The sequence below is a fragment of the Pseudorasbora parva genome, chromosome 21, assembly GCF_024679245.1.
Source record: "Pseudorasbora parva isolate DD20220531a chromosome 21, ASM2467924v1, whole genome shotgun sequence".
In the NCBI taxonomy this organism is placed as follows: domain Eukaryota; kingdom Metazoa; phylum Chordata; class Actinopteri; order Cypriniformes; family Gobionidae; genus Pseudorasbora; species Pseudorasbora parva.
Window position 1 is genome coordinate 27,636,939 of NC_090192.1, and position 16,060 is coordinate 27,652,998.

Sequence of the window (16,060 nt, forward strand, 5' to 3'; positions counted from 1 at the left end):
AGGGTGCTTTTTTGTGTGAACCATCTATACAGACTTGTGGGACTACCAGATCATTTGCCTTGTGTTTTCCTTCTCGCCTCCTGTTTTCTGTTTTTCATCTGGGCAGACTTCAAGCCCTCTGACAGACGTTACATCTGACGTGACAGAGAGGCACACTCCCAGATCAAGTGTTCACTGAGCCAGCTGTCAATAAAAGCTTTTCTTTGACTAACAAGGAAGTTTTCAGCTCTGAAACTTACAGGATACTCTTATATGACCATGATCTTTTATTTATCAAAAGGTCAAGGAAAAGTTGATTTCTCAATTCATGACCTCATTAATCAGATTACAGCGCGTCCCTTCTCAGATATTCTTACTCCAATTCTGAATGTTCAATCAGCTTGAAGTGCCATAAACTACATTGACACTTCCAATGAGAAAGGTCCTGCTCCAATTATGTTTGCAATCGACTTTCTGGTTCATCAGCAACTCTGGACGTTTCCATGTCTGATTCAGGCTCGAATTGGTAAAGCAAAATGTATGCCATGTTTTATACAAACCCGATTCCCAAAAAGTTGGGACACTGTACAAATTGTTAATAAAAAAGGAATGCAATAATTTACAAATCTCATAAACTAATATTGGTATAAAATTGGTACAGTTGGTATAAAAAGATCCTCTCAGAGTGACAGTGTTTCTCAGAAGTCAAGATGGGCAGAGGATCACAAATTCCCCCAATGATATGGCGAAAAATAGTGGAGCAATATCAGAAAGGATTTTTTTCAGTGAAAAATTGCAAAGAGTTTGAAGTTATCCTCATCTACAGTGAGTGAATAATATCATCCAAAGATTCAGAGAATCTGGAACAATCTCTGTGCATAAGGGCCAAGGCCAGAAAACCATACTGGATGCCCGTGATCATTGGGCCCTTAGACGGCACTGCAATGTCACATACAGGAATGCTATTGTAATGGACATCACAACATGGGCTCAGGAATACTTCCACAACACAATCCACCACGCCATTCGCCATTGCCGGCTAAAACTCTATAGGTCAAAAAAGAAGCCATATCTAAACATGATCCAAAAGTGCAGGCGTTTTTTTGTGGCAAAGTGGAAAACAGTTTTGTGGTCAGCTGAATCAAATCTGAAGTTCTTTTGGAAAAATGGAAAGCCATGTCATCCGGACTAAAAAGGACAAGGACAACCCAAGCTGTTATCAACGCTCAGTTCAGAAGCCTGCATCTCTGATGGTATGAGGTTGCATGAGTGCATGTGGCATGGGCAGCTGACACATCTGAAAAGACACCATCAATGCTGAAAGATATATCCAAGTTCTAGAACAACATATGCTCCCATCCAGCAGTGTCTCTTTCAGGGAAGACCTTGCATTTTTCACAGACTACATACTGCATCAATTACAACATCATGGCTGTATAAAAGAAGGATCCGTGTACCGAAATAGCCAGCCTGCTGTCCAGATCTTTCACCCATAAAAAACATTTGGCGCATTATAAAGAGGAAGATGCGACAAAGAAGACCTAAGACAGTTAAGCAACTAGAATCCTGTAGACTGGGAATGGGACAGCATTTCTATTCCTAAACTAGAGCAACTTATCTCCTTAGTCCCCAGACAATTGCAGACTTTTATAAAAGGAAGAGGAATGCCACACAGTGGTAAACATGGCCTTATCCCAACAATTTTAAGATGTGTTGATGCCATGAAATTTAAAATCTGCTTATTTTCCCTTAAAATTATATATTTTTTTCAAGTTAAATATTTGATATGTCATCTATGTTGTATTCTGAATAAAATAGTCTATAAAATAGTGTCCCAACTTTTTTGGAATTGGGTTTGTGTATATACATACATACATACATACATACATACATACATACATACAGTGAGGAAAATTTGAACACCCTGCTATAGTTTGCAAGTTCTCCTACTTGGAAATCATTGAGGGGTCTGAAATTGTAGGTGCATGTCTACTGTTAGAGACATAATCTATATATATATACATAATCTATATATATCACATAGCATCTGTTTTGCTATATACATACATACATATACACACCACAGGGATAAAGCTCAGAAAATAACCGTGCATAACATAAAACCATACTGGAACCATGAAACTGTGATCTTGCATATTCAACATACTATGACCAGATTTTAATTCTTTGTTGTAGATAATATTGAGTATTCTCTTCTGTATTGGAATGTGTCAAAGCAATTAGCTTTGTTTATTTTGCCACCCTGTAAATTTACTCGATTCATGTCTATGTCTCAAGTCACACTTTATATTGAATAATGGATTAAATCCTGGTTTCACAATTCTCTGCTACACTAAAGGACATATTTAAATGTCTTGAGTGGGAGTGTTGCGGGAAGCCTTCAATGCTTATTTGCATGAGCGAGCAGAGAACTTTTTGGACAGGAGCAGCATAGCGTTTGGCATGCAACCCTGAAACAATTTTTATTCTGCAGCAATGTGGGAGGATCCTATTTGAATGCATCTTGTGTAATGTTTGATCTGACAGGCAACATGCTGATGTGCATAGATATGCAGTCAATTAGCTTTGCCACCAACTGACTTGCAGGTGCTTGATGAAGATAGATCAGAGTCAACACTGTTTTCAACAAATATGTTATGCAATTTTATTTTTAGCTAGTTAACTTAGCTTCTCAAAACTTCAATAGCCTACAGCCTAAAGATGATCTGCGCACATTTTCAGCTCTGAAATATGCCGTGAAGACATCCATCAGTTTCAAAAGGAAATCTCTTACAATCAGATCTGTGCCTTTTGGCAGTTATATGTTGGAGAGCAGCAGCAAGCGGGTTTATTATAAAGACCTGCCAGTTCCGTGGGTGCTGGAACTGGAGCTTACCCCAAAATTTCAGAAACCAGCCTCTAACAACCAGCTAGAAGAAGCAAATGCATTTCTGCATTTGATACCGCTATTCCCTGGAGTGCTACACCATAATCTATGTATGATGCAATGTCAAACATTTCTTATTTGCCAGAAGTGGGCGAGCATGTGAAAATAGAATTTCATGCCTCAAAGGAAATAACCTCATGGTCAAAGTGACATGACATAAAGAAAGCGTTGAGGGGTTTGCCTGCATGTATTATGTGGCATAAATAGCCTGGAGAGATTGGTAGTAGCTATGATTTGACTATGTGTTCCTATGTGATAATTGCATGCCACTGTGATTCAATGTGTATTTTCCAAACATGTGAGATGTCATATTCCAAGCCTGTTCCCTCCAATCACCACTGAATCGTCAGTCTATCACTGATAGGTTCTTCTCCTATGAGCGCACAGCGCAGAATGTGTCTAGGATGCAACCAGTAGTTTAGACTGACTGCTGTGAAGTAGTTGCGCATCACTGACGGATTCCAGCGCCTTGGAAACCGCTTAAAGTCACGTCTTTCTTTTCACAAAACTAAATGGCTGGGACTAACAACCGATACAGATGAGTGATTCAATATAAGCGTTTGGGAAAGGCAAACGATTGCCCGGCTTTAAATGTAAGTATACTACGCAGTGAGACAAATTGGATATGATGTAGGCTACGTTTTTGAATGAAATATTTTGATGTTTGATAACATACAAAGTCAGGACTGCACGATGGATTTATTATTGTCTATAGTTTACTCTCTGAGGGGAAAAAAATCCGTTTTAGTCCTAGCAATCATATTTGTTTTTTAAAATGCTTGCTTGTTGATTGATTAATAGTGTACATTTAAAAGACGGTAAACAGTTTTAAAAGTTCTTTAAAAAGTACGATTTGTGTTGTTGTAAAAATATTTTATGCGTTTCATAATTGATGTAAATTGTAAACTATACCACATGTCGAATGTGTATGTGTTTGTAAAAAAAAAACAAAATAAGCAAAATATACACATTCGATACGTTGAACAGTTCATATTAATTATAAAACGTATTTTTTATTCATTTATATTTTTACAGAAACAACGTAGTCCCGCTGTGACAGATCGTCAGATTTAACCCCTTCAGTCTTGAACTAAGTTTTAGGGACACACAGAAAATGACACTCTAAATGCAGGCATAAATTATATATATATATATATAAGAAAATACTATTTCAGTCTTTTAATTCAGTGTTACTTGCCATTTTCTGAGTGAACAAATAAAGTGTATGATCATTACAAATTAGGCTACTGGTTAAAATAAAAAAGTTCAATGGTCTGAAGATAATCCAAGTTTTAGTGAAGATTGCCTTAAATGGGGTTGGAAAATTAAATTACAATCTCTTGTCTTTTGCTGGCATTTAGATACAGTACTGTTGTTCAATAAAATGAGTAATGAAGTAAAATCATGTCAGGTTAAAGATGGCATAGAGTTAAAGGGTTAGTTCACCAAAAAATGCAAATTCTGTTAATAATTACTGACTGCCATGTCAGTCTAAACACATTCATTTCATATTCAGAACACAAATAAAGATATTTTAATGAAATCTGAGAACTTTCTGTCCCTCCATTGACTTGACAAGCCTATACGCAACTAACATTTTCAAGCCCCAGAAAGAGTAAAGGCATCATAAAAGAAATCCATGTGACATATGTGGTTTAATCTCAGTTTTGAGTGATTTGTTTGTGCAAAGAAATGTATTTAGAATATATTTATCTCTATTTAACTTGCATTCACGTGACGTATGCGTGATGACGTGGGAGCCTTCACAAGAGCACCATAACACGTGTTGTGTTGACATGTGAGTATAGACATTGCTGCATGAATGAATAGAAAAATAATAATGCACACTCCGCTTCGCGTCGTGACCGCATCACCACCTCGGGTGTGCATCATTTTCCTAATAATTCAACGTCCCGTCGTCAATTATTCCTCACGTAAATAAAACGGTATATTATGTATGTTTTTTCCCGCAAACAAAGCACTCACAAAATTTGAGGTTAAACCACTGGCATCGCATGAATTCCTTTTATGATGTCTTTAATACCTTTCTGGGGCTTGAAAGTGGTAGTTGCACAGGTTGTCAATGGATGGACAGAAAGCTCTCAGATGTCATTAAAAAGATCTTTATTTGTTTTCTGAGGATGAACAGATGTCTTATGGGTTTGGAACGACACGAGGGTGCGGAATTAATAACAGAATGAAAATTTTTGGGTGAACTATCCCTTTAAGTTAACGCCCTTGAATACAGATTTTGATGTCCTCAAGTGACACGATGGCTTATCGATGTCTGTTTCTATACTGTAAATTGCTATATAGGCTGGGGCCTGAGAAACTGTGGAGATTTCTATCTTGTGATTAGCTGAAGGCTTAAGGCTAAGCTCTCTATTGTTTTTCAAATCAGCTTTTCTCATGTGCTCTGTTAGCTGGTAAATTATCCGTTTTGTGTTAAAAGCAATTAATCTTGGGTGCCATGAGATGCCCAGATAATCTCTATCAAAGACAGGACGATCATATTTACCCTGTCCACAAACTCTCTCTTTTCCACATTCATATTTTATTATTTACAATATTCAGAGGAAAGATGAGCTGTTTACCCTGCTTCATCATAAACACAAATAAACAGCAAAAATAAATATTTTTTTTTTTGTAAATAAGGCTAAAAAAAATAAAATGCTTCACATTATGCTCCTGCTTTGCTTTCATGATTAATTCAGAAGGTTCTCGTGGAGATATTTTTCAGTTTGTCAGAGAACAGTAATTGGACCCTGCCGATGCAAGATACAGAACTCAGTCATTCGCTGACCTAGATTCTCACTGAGATATCTGCCGTTTGAAGTCAATATAGCAAGAAGGTGTGCAATAAAGAAAAAATAGCTGAGGAGCTTTGTTTTTTTAGAAGGGTGTAACTTAGCATGGTCAGACAGCCATCAAGTCTTGTGATTTATACCAGTGTTTTTTTAAAAGAAATGTATACTTTTATTCAGCAAGAATGTATTGATATTATTGAGATGTTTCTTGAGAACCTATTCAGCAATTAGAATTATCTCTGAAGAATCATGTGACACTGAAGACTGGAGTACTGGCTGCTGAATATATAAAATAAAATAGAAAACTGTTATTTGAATATTTGTTTTACTGTTTAAAAAAAAAAAAAAAAATACCTTGGTGAGCATGAGACTTTCAAAACCCCCAAATGTTTGAATGGTAGTGTATTACAAGATTCAAGAGAGCAGTGCAGTTTATCTTTAGCAATGGAGATTCAATACCTATAACCACCAAAGCATTCCTAGCTGCAGGCCTTTTAGGTTTCCTCCTGGTAAGGTTGTTAAACAAGTCCAGTGTAACCTTCCCACAGGGTCTCCCCTATCAAGGTCCAGACCTCATTGAAGATGTCATCTGTCACTCTAAATGAGTTATATCTCAGTCTTAAGACCAGGGTCCTTCAAGCAGCCACTGAGTCACATACCACGAGGGTATGAGATTTTCCTAGCTTTTGCACTGGGAAGGAGAGGGAATTCTGATTGTGGGATATATATGTGTAGGAAGGATGCATGTTTCATGTATGCAGCCAGGTAAAAATAGGACTGGAGACGTCAAGATTGTCTCCTAGTAAGGATGTATCTACCTCAGATGACTTGTGCTAACAAAAATGAAAAGGCTCATTCAAATAATTCATAATTTGTTTCACTATGTTGTTCCAAACCTATATGGCGTTCTTTCTTCTGAAGAACATAAAATAATATATTTTAAGTGTGTTTCAATTGTGTGAAACCCAGTTTTTCAGAAAACCTATTTTGTATTTTTTGTACAGCTGTAGTTATTCTGCTGCCCACTTCCATCAAAAACCATGAAAAGCTGATGAGTAAAAAAAGGCCGGAGTGTTAAATTAATAAATAATGAAATTAAACGTTCTGATTTTAGAGATGAGTTGATGTATGTGGAGCAATCTGGATTTAATAGCAACGACAAGCAGAATGGAAGAGTATTACATCTCAGCGTGTGTGTGTGTGTGTTTGTCTGTGTGGGAAAAAACATTAATCTGGGTCAAGAACAGATTTTTCTTTTTCATGTTAATATGACAGTTTTGTGTTTGTTTTTGCCTTGTCAACGTGACAACCATGTCTACACGACATGATGCCCGCTTTAAATACTTTATAGCACTACCCATGCAATCCAAAAGCATTTTTACATCTTCCTGCTCATTGTGTGTATTAACACACGCTGCAGGGCAGACGTCTGTTGTCTCAAACTCATCGTCACAGCTGCACACAGATTGCAATAGTACTGGAAGACTGAGCAAAGAATCACAGACTATTTTCGCCATCATGCTCAAAATAGACATTGAGAAGACAAAAAAAGTATCTGTGAAATATAGGGCCAGATAAAAGCTATTTTATTACAAATACAAAACTGAAAGACTCAGAGCCAACTGGAAAGTATTCAAGAATGAGAGAATTGAGACTAATTTTAGAACCTAAATGCTACTTATTATGTTGTATCTTGTCATATTTGCATAGTTGGTGGTCTTACATTTGCAGCTAAAGTGGTTTTACATAATTCCCTGGAAATATGCAGTATCTATCGAGTTTTATGTCACCATCAGTAAATCTGTTCTAAGAATGAACTGGATTCCATGTTAAAACATTTTTGAGGGATTATTTCACTATGTGTTCTGGGATTATATGCTTACAGTGCATCTTATCGATGGTTAAATTCAAAGGTTTCACAGGACAAAGCTTCACAAATCATTCATAAGTATTTGAAATGATTTGCTATTTGCTTTTTCTACTTTTCTACTTTTTTCCATATAAATATATATCTCAACCGGTTAGCTGGTCGAATGTTTTCTCAAAGTATTCTGTGATAGTGAACTATTAATAATAATTAGAAATGGCTTTTTGTAAGGGTATCACCTTGTAGCTTCAGTCAAAATTTGAGTAAGGGGCATATTTTTTAAAGTGTCTCTAAATACAGTTAATGAGGATCGAGAAAACCTGTCCTAATTTGTCCTGGCTCATCAAGCTAAAATGTTGAGTGCCAACTGTAAAATTTGTCAGTAATGCTTAATCTCTATGAACAAATCTGTGAGTCTCTACATAATCTCTCCCTTTTTTTTGTCTCTCGTTTCTCAGTCAGACGCGTAACACTCAAGCAGCCATGCATTTGTGTAGCTTTGTGGGTTCTTGGCTCCTCCTCTTTTTCATCAGCAGGTAAGAAACTCACTTTTGCTATTCCTGCACTCATTATTATGATGTGGCTAGCTGAATATGACTGCAACATACACTGTTTATTGCTTTTGTGTTGTTCCCCCTTCATTTATTTTAGCGTAGGATGTGCATTTACTTCAGTAACTTTGTACAGTTGATAAACACTGTATTCCGATGCTCGGCGGAAAGCCGAGGCGGAAAACCCATTTTTGTCAACAAGTTATCCCGGGTGATAAGCTTTTGGAGTGACGTTTTTGCCAAAATGACAAGCCGATATAATTTAGGTTTTACTCTTTTGGCAGCAAATAAAAGACTATATGCCTTAAGTATCCATTCACACCAGATTATGTGGGCTCGGTGAAAGGTGTAGCTAAAGGAAGGATGGAATTATAGTTAATCCATGTAGACTTTTGGGTGAGCCTGAATGAGACAGTCAGAGTCAATGTATGGGTTACAGATGGAAATACCAGCCCTCGTATCGTGTCTCCTCTCTGTTTTGCCTGTTTGAGCTTATCTTTCCATGCAGCAGTACAGTAGCCGCAATGCTAACGCGATTACTGGTGACAGTGTAGAAACAAGACATTGATTTACTGGAACTGCCGTCACTCAGCCATGTTCAATGAAAGTTCAGGAAGATTCCATTTAATGAGATATGCATCTCTTCATCGATGCTGGTATTCTGGTATGACCTTTGAAATTTGCTGGGAAGATGAATAGGACCTGGTCGGGACAATTCTGCAAAAGATCAAAGGGGGATGTTGAGTAAGTGTGCCAACATCAATTCACCTCACCATCTGCTTTTACCCACCCCCTTCCTGTCCTCCTTTCCTCTCAAATCTCCAGTCTCTCTTCCTGGCAAGATGGGAGAATTTAGTGGGTGTACATATAGTTTGGCCTGCAGTTCAGCTTCCATATAGGCTAACAGACTAAACAACAACAACAACAAGAGCAATATCTCCTCTTTGGGTTCTTAGCGCTTAGCACATGAGGATAAGGATGCTCTTTTGAAGGATTAGTCTCGTAAAGGCCCTTTATAAAGTTTTTTTGTTTGAAATCTAATACTACTGGTTTGAGGCATACACAGAACCAATCGCCACCTTAGAATTATAAGGTTCTGTCTGCATTCTGAGCAATTTTGACATATTGAGCTTCAAAGATTTTGCATTCCAAAATGGGCAACAAGTCTCTTTTATACATGAAAATGACAGACTCTAAATGTATTGTAAATGTACAATATCAAAATCCTTTCAAATTTGTAAATGGGGATTTTTAGAACAGGCCAAATGTAGAGGGGAAAAAAACCTGTAACCCGTTCCGCTTGGATTCATTGCAAAACATTTGAAGCAATAATTTTCAAGAAGCACAAACGGTTTACTTTTAATTTGTTTTAAAACACATTGTAACATGTGAGAAAGTAAAATGTTATGCTTTCTATGACATTTATTCATATATTTTTGGGTTCAAGTAAAGCATAACAGCCAGTGCTAAATATTTTAGGTAGGAATATGATGGGTAATTAAGCACATTATTGCAGGAACCATTAGTTTAAGTTTGAAATGGTTTTAGTTTCATAGTTTTAAAAGCTAGAATTTTAGATAGATAGAGTTAGAGATAAAAGAGCTTAAGAGGTACTATGAAACCATACTGGAACTTTCAGAACTCAAAACCTACTTCCCAACCTAAAAAATAAACAAAACAAAAAAACAACATTTATTGAAACTCATTCTGTACTTCTGCAAATTGGAATTAATGTATCAACACATTGACCTCTATGGATGTCGATGAAACCCTGATATGCAAATAGTTAAGGCTTATTGGTTAGCTCGCTAACCAACAACAACCTAACTAAAATCACACAGAAAGTGAGATTTAAAAAAAAATGTATGATGTTTCACATACAGTAGACTGACCATATTTTGATTACCAAAAACCAGGACACTCGGCCCGGCAATGAGATACTTGTAGATTTCCCTAGTGCTGGTCAATTTAATGGCCGAAAAATAATGAAAACCAGGATATTTTCATCACTTTATAAAGTCAGGACAGGACTTGAAAGCAGATGTCCCGGGAAAACATTTGGTCATTTGGTCACCCTAACATACAGTATACAAGGTCAACCAAATTCAATCACTATGTCTCTCTTTCTCTCTTAAATACCCATGTGTAATCTGCCGCTGCACAAATTTGTATGTGACCATGAAAAACAAACCCAAAGTCGCTTATAGTAATCAGACATGGCAACAGTGTTAGAGGGTTTAGGATTTGGCAGAGAAAAGTGCTGTTTCTCATTTTCACATGCCTGTTTCATTGGAATGCGCATAAACAACTAGTTTATTGGCTCAAAATAATTACTAACATTATAAGTGGACCTCAGAGAAAAATATTTATAATATGACCCCTTTAAAAGTCTTTTTAATGAAAACTCTCAATGATCAAAGTTTTATTTATTTATTTTATAGGTCAGTTGCCAGAGATCTATTGAAACATAAATATACTGTACGTAGGATACTGTTTTGTAGATGAGAGACACAGCTGAGCGCTCTATTTTAAAAGCCATATTTAATGCATGAACTCCTCAGTACAGTAAGCAATCATTTCTTTGACACACACTTCTGGATGAACCAAACTAAATCCAAACCGCAGGAGGGGATCACACTGGTGGTATCAAGAGCGCACACAGATTTATGAAAATAATTAGGTCATCATCACTCTGAACACGCTAGTTTAAATAAACAAATTGCCTGGCACATTGCTGGCTTGCTTATTTATTTGTTGTGTGGTTGGTGATTAAAAAAATCAGTTTAAAATATTTTCAGATCAAACTTTCTGAGGTTTCTGAGGTTCTACCGGACATAGGCTCACAGAGAAAGAGTTGCGATGTTGGGGCTCATATCTCATATGACCACTGATGTGTGTAGACGGGGAGATGGAGTTGATACAAGCTTGAGAAACTGTCTCTGTGGACCAAAGCAGAAACAGTTGGGGAAACAGTCCTGCTAGAGCACTCTTCCTCCATACACAACACGTCAATCAGCCTAAACACCAGAGACATGGGCTGGATTTAGTCTCAAGGTTGGTTTTAAACTAAGGAAGGAAAAAAAAAACATTAATATTTCTTAGTCTGTTAAAATTCATCTGCTTTTGGACAGAAGAAATGTCCTGTCTCATTTTATTATTATCAAAACGTAGTTTGAACATTTAGTTCTAAAACACCAGATCAAAACAGATTCAGAACTTATTTTGTGTAATGATATCATCACGGTTGTGTGCAGATAGAAAGATGAATCAAGTTTAATTACAAATACTCTAATACTCTAAAGACAGGTTATAGCACAACAACTTAACGGTGATCGGACAAGGAGTGCAGGAGAAGGAACAACTTAGGCTACGTTTACACGTGGGCGGTTATTTTCATAAACGGACATTTTCAACCTCTCTGGTTTCAAAAATAACATTGTGCATGCGTACCCGTGTATATATGGGCAAGAGCATTCCAAACCTGTAGGTGGCGGTGTAACGAGAAGCACATGTAAGCCAATCAGAATCCCGGCGGCGCTAGCGGTGACATGGGGCTAGTTCTTTGCGTTGGAGGGAGAAGTTGTTGCATAATTGCTGACCTCTGAGCACTCATTCATCTCTGCTCCTCGACATAGAGCAGCTGTATTTGCAAATGCAAACACACACAAGAAGAGTTTGCACCAACATAAATGTGACTGCTACTCTGAACGCTTCCATGATCACATGTAAACATAGGTCGCACTTTTGATGTAGGTGCGAGCTCTGGCGCATAATCTGAGTGCACTCAGGCCGGAGTTTTTAGAAAGACTCGTTTTCAGAGGCGACTTCTCCATTTGCGTGTAAACGAAGGGAAATGTCTCAGTTTTTTTTTTTTTAAATAACCATGTACGTGTAAACGGGGCCTTAAATGGTGAATACAAACGAGATGACAGACAAGTGGCGGGAAATTAAACAAAGACGTGACACGTGACATGAAAAAAAAACAACTGAAAGTCCAACAGACAAAAATGGGGACAGATAATCTGTGGCTCTTTGACATCCCAGTATTAAATGCTAGTTATGTTCTTTTTTTAAATGTATTATTTGTGTTTATTGTAATTTCATGTCTCTATCATTGCAGTTTTCAGCATAATGATTGAGTTGGTATTTTGTTTTATATTTAACTTAGTCCCCCTGCAGTCAATAATTATATCCCTTCAAGCTAATTTTTGACCTACAAAATTAATTATTATTTTTTTTATTCATGCCTTAAAGGTCCCGTTGCATGAAATTTTTCAACATTAATATGAGTTCCCCTAGCCAGAATATTGTCTCAATCCCCAAGTGGCTAGAAATTTTGATCAGTGTAATCCAAGTTCTGGCTGTCTTTCTCTGCCTTTGAGAAAATTACAGCCCAGATGAGCTGATCTTAAATTTTCCTGTGATGACGTCATGCCAGGAAAGGTTATCTCCCCTTCCTCTGCTTTGCCCACCCAGAGAATTTGTAGAGAATGGATTCAGTTTATCAGTCACGATGCCAGCTCAGTAGGGGCACAAATCCTGACGATGCATATGCATCAATCTTGTATTTTGAATGATTCAGTGCTTTAAAATAAACATTTGATTATATCTACTACATGCGTGAATTAATAGAGACGTTGTGCTGCGTCATCCGCGCCCTCACAGCTCTCCTTCACAGACATGCATGCACTCTTTACCGCCTTCACTGGATTGCGCTCGCACTCCGTCCATAGCTCATTTATATAAAATAAAATACTGAAGTTTTAGAGAAATGGGTCATACCTGAGCGTTTGAAATACAACCCTGCTTATTCAAGGATGCACATTTATTGCATGGATGGAGCGCAAACATTTGTAAGTGTCTAAAATGCATACGCACAGTTCTGATGAACGATACATGAAATTTAACTTAATGTCGTTTATCTGAATATACGAAGGAAACTGCTAAAGTAACTACAACATTAACAACACTGAAATAAGATTGTGCGGTTTATCTATCAATCAGAGGTGCATTAAAGTTGCGTCCGATATAGCAACAGCAGACACAGGCGCGTTTACTTTCAGGATCATCATAAGGAAAATGTTCTGTATAAAGAGAACAAAGAAGGATTTTCTTTCTATTCCATGAAGAAAAGTTAGTTTAGGATTAGCTGTAATAGTGCCTAATATTTCCTCTCCATGGAAGCATATGCATGTTGAATGCCTGGAACACTTTAGTAAGGTTGTGTAGCATCTATCTATCATACACTATCATACACAATAGTTAGCGTTAATTAACAATACTTTTAAAGCCTTTTTACATTTTGGCTTATGTACATTTTTACAAATGCCATTTTAGTTAGGCTATTCAAGTAAAGTGTGTAATAATAATAAAACAATAAAGTAATAATATGAACTAACATTAACAATGGACAAAAGTTTTTTTTTTTTTGGTAACACTTAGAATGATTTGAAACAATATGTTAAATTGTTCTCTGATATCTACAAAGAGGGTATGTGGCTTATTTAAGGGCAAACATTTTCCAGATACAGTTTTACAGGTCCATTTACAACCCTATAAATGGTCCCTAGGAAGTAATGTTCTGTTTTTGCCTTATTAGGAAGGGTCCTGAATATTAATGTTGAGCTCTGCTCTGATTGGCTTATTTCAGCAGCTCACAGCAGTTCAGCTCATGAGTCCTGACCATCCTGACAGAACACAGACCAACTGAATGACACTTTAAGCAAAACATCTCAAATGGAAATTGATCAAATGCAGCTTACTTGTTTATTGGTGTTTTCAGATCATCCGCGCGCACCCAATATAAGTGCACCCAACCCGTTCTCATTCCCAAGGCATCAAAATCTGAGCATAGTCAAGTGCCTTCCGTGTCAAAATGAAAACGCTAAAGGTGCCCCTAGGCGTTGTTTTTGTCATGCTGGGTGCTCCATTAATTTCAATGAGAAAGCTTTGGCATCATACACAGACATGGACACAGGGCATGGGAACGTTATTGTCATGATGAAATTGTATTGGTTTATGATTTTGCCATTATGCCATGTGTGATTCTCAATTTAATCAACCAGCATAATTTTATTTATATTTATTTTGTGCTATTTATGCACGTTTTAACATGTGACCCAACCCCACCCCATCCCTAAACCTACCCATTTGCATGTTATATGATATAAAACACAGGATACAAATGTACAAAGATACGACCACATGCACAATTTATTCAAAAAGTACAAATATTCCAAGTGTTTCGATGCCAAAGGATTGATTTGTGTGAAGTGAAATCCTCAAAAGTGATCAGCGTCTCCATCCGTCGAAGATCAGGCACAAATTTAAATTTCAAAAATATACCGCCCGAACAAACGTTATGTCAGATTTCATAGCATAGAAATAGCATTGGCTCTCATACGTCTCGCGACAAATTGCGTCATTGCATCAGCATTGATTGTAAAATGTCATTGGCTCTCGTGTCTTGTGACCGATTATGTCATTCTCAAGTGTCAGGTGTATCATTTGAATGAGATATGAATGAGTGTGTTTACAGAGCAGCGGGATCATCATTTCAGTGATTAAAACATTAAGATCAACTGTTCTTTACATGAAGATATCGTATGACTTCAGAAGACATGAGTTAATATTTGTATATTGTTTCTGGTCAGTTTTCGAAATAAATACATGTGACTGTACTTTTATTTGCCTGTTATGTGTTTTATATTGTTTAGAAAGTGTGTAGGTTTAGGATAGGAGTTGGGTTAGTTGCTCTAAAATATAAAGTAGCCTTTAAATTTTAATAAAATCATGTGTGCTTTTACAAATGCAAAGGATTAAATGCGTCTTGATCTGACGCATTGGGTAAACAACTGAAATGAATGGGGTACCCTGCACATCAATAAAGTGACACCTAGGGGCACATTTAGCATCTTCATTGTGACGACTTGGGAGTGAGAATGGGTTGGTGCACCTCAGGAAACATTATAAAGTAAAAATCCATGCCATGGGACCTTTAAAATAGCTTGAATGTCACTCTACACCCTTGATACAATTAGGACAGTATATGTGGATATATGAATATGCAAATGAGCCCCACCTCCACTCAGGAGCTAAATCTGTGAACTAAATCTAAACTATATAAATATGAATTAATGAATTGAATAAATGTTGTTTAAATGTAGTACGTTAACCTGACTTCTATGAAAGAGTAAACAAAGAGAATTGCAATTCTGACGAGCCATGTTCAGTAACAACTTTTGTATTTTAAATCAAAAATAATGAATAAATGCTGTGTTTGTGGTATGCAACAGCGGATCAGTTGCGGACTGCAAACACAGCATATGTGAATGCACAACAGGGCGTGCGGATCCTGCAATGCACACGCAACGCAACGCAGCACGCACCGTACACGCACTGCAGACGGAATATGTGTGAAACGGGCGTCACTCATACAGGCTCACCTACAAGTTGATGTATCAAAATGGTAATGATTTATGATCTATTGCTCTCTACTATGTCGGACACATAACAGTAATTAATATGATTAGCCTTTTGCTTGACTACGTCATCAAATAGCTAGTAATGTGTTGCAGTATACAGTGCTGTGTTAAGCCTTTGTTGGGCCCTGGGCTAAATTTAGATGGCCTACATTTAAACAATATTTTATTCAATTAATCACTTTATATTTATTATATATTACGTTGCTCACGCAAGTGGCAAAACATTTAAACAGGCCTATGTTCAAATCTAAAATAATTTACATTAAAGCTTAGAATAGACAAACAAATCTAGACTTTAATTTCTTTAATTTTTAAATCTTTTAACAAGAAATCCTGCAGGTCATAAATAACTTTCTCCACCTTCAAGAAAGGATGAGAGCTCTCCATTATGTCTCCCTATTTACCTAAATGTGTCTTTTTCTTTA

At 36.9% G+C, this 16,060-nt stretch overlaps 1 protein-coding gene across 1 annotated transcript in view; it reads left to right on the plus strand.

The window, feature by feature from the left end:
* The first annotated feature begins 3,253 nt into the window (after positions 1-3,253).
* gabrz (gamma-aminobutyric acid type A receptor subunit zeta) overlaps positions 3,254-16,060 on the plus strand; it is a 40,813-nt gene continuing 28,006 nt past the window's right edge. Inside the window, exons 1-2 of the mRNA XM_067429101.1 lie at positions 3,254-3,519; positions 8,059-8,136. Coding sequence (XP_067285202.1) covers positions 8,084-8,136 — 53 coding nt within the window. The 5' untranslated portion in view covers positions 3,254-3,519; positions 8,059-8,083. The remainder of the gene's footprint in view (positions 3,520-8,058; positions 8,137-16,060) is intronic.